General features: G+C 40.3%; 1 protein-coding gene across 1 annotated transcript; it reads right to left on the reverse strand.

Annotated features, from left to right (window-relative positions):
* Positions 1-583: 583 nt before the first annotated feature.
* TALDO1 (transaldolase 1) lies at positions 584-5,230 on the reverse strand. The gene is made up of 7 exons (XM_026850284.1): positions 5,070-5,230; positions 4,486-4,593; positions 3,682-3,813; positions 3,061-3,236; positions 2,690-2,887; positions 1,495-1,640; positions 584-810 (listed from the first exon to the last, which is right to left on the reverse strand). Exons 1-7 carry the CDS (start codon positions 5,126-5,128, stop codon positions 778-780), a joined length of 852 nt encoding a protein of 283 aa, XP_026706085.1. The 5' UTR covers positions 5,129-5,230; the 3' UTR covers positions 584-777.
* Positions 5,231-5,748: the final 518 nt, after the last annotated feature.

The raw sequence follows: 5,748 nt of genomic DNA on the forward strand, positions 1-5,748 counted from the left end.
CTAACAGCCAATCTTGAGTTGTATCTACATGTTCACTCTGTCAGCTCCCATTAACCCGTTGTCAAGTTATTTAACTGCTTGAGAGACTTAGTTACTTAATTTTGAAAGCATAGCCCTCAATAACACCAGGATACCTGTAGCTCATGCCTGTGTTGTAATCAAAGTGGCATTTTCAGCTTCAATGTATTCCACGTTCCTGCTGTTACCTTCCTTAGGCAAGTAGTAAACAAAAAGAGTATTTGACAAAATTCCTTACGATACAGCTTTTTCCCCCTGTTAAAAAGCCTTGAAATACTAATTATGATGACATTCGTGAGGTTTACCAACCAGTAAGTCACTACTACTGCCACCTTAGCTGCAGAAAGAGGGATGGGAGGCTAGTGTGCATATATATATGTGTATGTGTGTCTCTCCTAAGAATACTTGTGGGTTTTGGAGGGCTTTTGAAACCTATCACTTCTCTTTAGTAAAAGAGTGTGAAAGAGAAACCTATTTTCTTAATGTGTTAGGACTGCAGACTTAATTAGGAATTTAATACAGAAAGTTAAAAAAGTGAAATGAACACATCACAAGGAACAGACTCTCATGTTAATTTGCATGTATTGACAAAAGTGCCACAAAAATTTGAAATTCTATTTGTCCCTTTGCAAATTGATAAAAAAGCATAATACAGAAATCTATCCATACATAGCATAAGACTTTTACAGATAAGACATTTATACATCTGTTTAACCTCAGGTGATACAGCCTTGACCACTCAGGAAAATTCTGATTTTTCTACTTTCCATTTTCAGCACTGAACATTCGCTCCTAGAAAAAAACAGAAGTAAACAAACAGCTGAGTAAGAGTTTGGGAACCGTGCTTCAGCAGTGCAAACTTAAGTCACTATTAAGTAGTTGTCAGTCAGAACAAGACTTCTTGTTAGAAGTGCCTAAATCAGGTATACTTGGTGTGTCTTTTTTCCCCCCAAACCACACACAATTCAATTAAACCCATTTGAAAGACTCCATAAATGACAGAAGGCTTTCATGTGGCCTGGCTGTACTCACCGTATCTGTTCTTGGTGCCTCCTAGTGCCAAGTACAAGCATGATTTATTTCCAGCTTGCTGTTTGAAGGTTTTTTACGTGTCTTGTACCACTGCTCACAACCAGTGAGATTAGAATTAGATTTAAGGGACTTTTTGCTTTGACAGTAGTGTTATCTTGATGAGCTGCCAGTCTCAACACTGCCTTGAGCCTCAAACAGCAGGTGTGGCTGTATACACCCAGCATGAATTCCTTCTTGAGATTCAGTGAAGTTTACAAAGTTCACTTAATTAAGTGGCCAATTTTCTAGCTGCCTGTCCTACTAACATGTACCACCTGTATAAAAACCTGATCAGATCTGCTTATGAGTTCCTAACCCTCAGCCCTACCACAAGGAACTGCGGGTTTGCTGCAGTACTTGGAGGAATGTGAGAGGTGACAAGAGGCAGCATGATGTAACATCTACCTTTAACATCCTCTCCAGTTTAATTGCATCTGCAGCAAATTTTCTGATCCCATCAGATAATTTCTCCACAGCCATTTGGTCTTCATTGTGGTGCCAGCGGAATGCCTTCTCATCCAGGTGGATCTTCTCAAGGTCGCATGCCTGGGCTGTGCAAGGGGAATTGAAAAAGAGACAAACTGTATTATCAGATTATTATCAAATGCCACAGGCTTCCTAAAACATTCTCAAGATTCTAACTATCTCCAGCTGTTGAAAAATTTCAAACACCTCTTTCAACATGACTTGCTACAGGAGCACACTTTGGGATGCAAGACTGAAAATGTTCCTGATCTAGTTTTGGAGGAAAAAAAAGAAAAAAGGTAGCCTAGATAATCAGTTTCTCTTAAAATACAATGTTTATGTGTATGCCATTATCTTGTCTCTGCTTCTGAATGGTACGGTACTTTCAGGCTTATTATGAAGAATTATGCAACAGTCCTACTGCAGTGAGACATTCTAAGCAAATATGCTGAACAATTAGGCCTTTGATTATCTGGCAGTACCTAACAAAAGCTCAATTGATAACGTGCCTACAAGGCAGCTAGCACCCTGTAAGCAGCAAGCCATGGCTACAGCTGGGCACAAATTCATCTTCCGAGTTGCAAAGTAGAATTTTAATAAGGCTACAGCAAAGCAAGAATAGTGCAATGGGAGCATACATTTAAAACCATCGTGGCACAGTATCACTAGATCAAATCACTTTGTCTTGCATATGATTAGTTTCTGGAGGGAAACACACATTTGGCATGTCCAGAGCTAACTGTGTCACTGATACAATATTAACATAAGATTAAACCATGTTTGGCATCTTTGCTAATATTCATATGCTTGGGATGAAATTTTACTTAAGTATGAACTTCCTTCTGCTCTCCCTGTCCTCCCAGTAGAGGGTGCCCAGTGTTTAAGCACACTCAAACCCCACGGTACTTCCAGTTAGTGTACCCAGTGGGACCCAACACCCTAAAGAAGCAACTGTATGTGTCACCAACTGTAGCAGCACTGCAGTAACGAGGCTGTGGTACTGTCTTTAGAGAGGGGTCAAGACTTCTCCTTAAAGCAGAGTGGAAACAAGCACCACAGAGCTGACTGGAACCGCGTACTCTTTAACATTCAAGAAGAAAGGGAGGCAGAGCAAGCCCGTGTTACGTAGACTTACCCTCTTTTACACTGAGTCTGGGAGTTAACTTGACATACTCTTTGCTGAGCTCTGCCAAAAGCTTGGGTGAAATAGTGAGATAGTCACAGCCTGTAAGCGCTCTTATTTCTCCAGTATTTCGAAACGAAGCACCCATCACAATAGTTTTGTAGCCAAACTTTTTGTAGTAGTTATAGATTTTAGTGACACTCTTCACTCCTGAAAAGGAGAGATCAGCAACTTTCAGATGAATTCATTTGGAGTACAAATGATTATTTATTTAGAACAAGCTCAAAACCAATGGTTTTTCGTAAGAGGATTTATATGAGTGAACTGCAGTTTGAATGAGTAGCTACTGTATTGTTAAAATATATCCTAAAAGGAAAGCTTACCTGGATCCTCTGAAGGCTCATAGGTCTTTTTATCTCCATTTGCAACATACCAATCCAGGATACGTCCTACGAATGGGGAAATCAGAGTAACTCCAGCTTCAGCACAGGCAACTGCCTGAGCAAAGGAGAACAGCAAGGTCATGTTGCAGTGAATCCCATACTCTGCTTCCAGCACCCTGCAGACATAGGCTAGTTTAAAACGGCATTTTGCTCACCTACTGGATTTATATGCTAGTAACAAGCTGGTAGGTTAAAACTACTGAATTTCTTGGCTTAAATTAGACACACAGTACAGTTTATAGGCTTTAAAGTTTTAAGCTAACAGCAAATTTTTTTTGCATTGCCGGACTCTGCTTTATTTAATGCCGCTCCTTGAACCAAACGCAGACAATTTATCATGGTATTTCAGGAAACCCTCTTTGTGGCCTGGCCTTTGTATGAACAAAGTTCTCCTATTTCAACAGGACACTGTAGCAGAGCACCTTGCTTGCTAGCTATAGCCCTAGTAACAGATTTCCTGGTGCAGCACTTTCAGAACAATTCTTTAAGTGCAGAATGCAGGTGCCTGTGAACAGACAGAAGCATGCTATGAATCAGCATACCAGGTACAGAAACACTTACTTGCCAGCCTGGATTCCTTCCCATGTTGAAGAGAGCTTTATGAGAATACGATCTTTACCAATTCCTGCTTCCTTATAAAGGTCAATGAGTCGCCTGGCCCTTTGAATCATTCCTTCCTTATCGAAGGACAACCTTTGAAACAAGAGCAGGACTGCTTAAAACTGACTTTTTTTTTCTTCCAATGCTCCCCCCCCACCAACCCCATTGAAAAACACTGTCTTTTTTATCAGCATTTATATGCCAGTAGCAAGTTTTTGTTCTGAGATACTTCCTGGATTGTGAGCCCATCAGGCAGGTGTTTGACAGCACTGCTACTCTCGGATTCAGAGGATCAGAGCTCCAGATAGCTTTCCTTGAGAACGTTATAAAGTTTTCCTCAAGTTTTTCATAATGAATGCAAAAGCTGAGCATTTGAACTGGCCATGAGTCGGTTAACAGAACAGTCCTATGCAAGTCTTGAAATAAACTGTTAAAACAGATCTCTTGGTAAATTGAGATAATGTTATCACACAGAAGAGAACAAGCAAAACTAAGTATACTGGAAGCATGAGGTTTCCCTTGCTTAACAACAGGAAGATTACGAAAGTTCAAGCACAGCATTACTTGTTTTCATAAAGTTTTGTCACAGAGTTAGAATCAAGCAAACTAAAGGAAATCCATGCTCCAATTAAATATTAACGATGTAAATGCTTGCTAGTCTTATAACAGTGAGCTGTCTAGTCAAGAACATCTTTCTCCAACTCACATCATGTCTCTTTTTATATGTACAAATATCCAGGGTAACCCAGAGGAAAAAGAGCCAACCTTGCATCTACTTCTGTGGACACACGGCCAGGTATCCTCTTCAATATTTCAGCTCCAAATAATACAAAGAGTTTGTCACAAGCATTTTTGATCTGCTCCTCTTCTGACCTGAAAACCACAAAGAGCAAAATAATTTCTAAGGGGGGGGGGAAGAAAGTGCATTCACACCTTGCCATGTATTTGAAGATCAAATTTCACAGCCCATTTAACATTAAATTCCAGAGTTCAAATAGCCAGTTCTGCTCTGCTCCATGATTATGTTCTGTTCTCTCTGTACCACCTGCAGTATTAGCCTTTGGTCCCCACTTCATGTAATGCTGTCAACTCAAGAGTGTTTTCCTGAGCAGTCCCAGAAGGCCACGTGTGGACTGGTAAATGGAGATGTGCTTCTTCAAAGCACATCTGAAATGGGTGTAAGAAATTTTTCTTAATGGGTTGAGGCTTTCTGTGGCAGGTGATACACCCATGAGTACAAAAGGAGAAAACCCCAGTACATTGCTAGTAGTGCTAAACACTATTTGTATAAACAAGGCATCTTAAATATAGATCTACTGAGATTTAAAAAAAAACCCCTCTTTACTTACCCACCAAGTTTCTTCCCGTAGGCAACAGCATCATCCACAAGTTCCTGGTAAGCTGGCATCTGAGCAGCAGCTAGTATCAGAGATGGGTTTGTGGTGGCATCCAGGGGCTTGTACTCATCAATTGCTAAGGAAATAAAAATAGCCTGTTTAAAACAATCAGCAAGCCTGAGCAATTAAAATCATTTTGCTCAAATAAACAAGAATGTAAACACTTATGGCTGTAGGATAGTGGCGTTCACGACAGAGCAGACTAGTGCACAATGTTTAAATAGCACTTGCCTGAAAGCTGGCCAGAAGTACCAGAACAAGGTTAACAGAGCTACAGTAATAAGATGCAGCGAAGTTTAGTCACTACTATAGACATTGCCCAAAAGAAATAAACTTGTACAAATGACAGATGAAGAGAAGTGGGACTAATATTCAACTTCTTCCATGTGTCCATATCATATTCACTAGCGTAGCTGAGTTCTAGGAATCACAGGGGGGAGGTAAAGACAAGGGGATCTTTCTTCCCTTCTAGCAGTCAGGCATTTGGGTTTGTGTTTGTCTACAACTGTTAGAACCAGAACTGCAGAACGACTCATCTGTTAGGCTCTAGCAACTTTTCTTACTGCATTTTAAAACTTTTTCAGATAACTGCAGACCATTTCTTAGTAACTGGTTCTTGCAATTTCCTTGT

This window comes from Athene cunicularia (genome assembly GCF_003259725.1).
Source record: "Athene cunicularia isolate RWA chromosome 5 unlocalized genomic scaffold, athCun1 chr5_part2, whole genome shotgun sequence".
NCBI classification, from domain to species: Eukaryota; Metazoa; Chordata; class Aves; order Strigiformes; family Strigidae; genus Athene; species Athene cunicularia.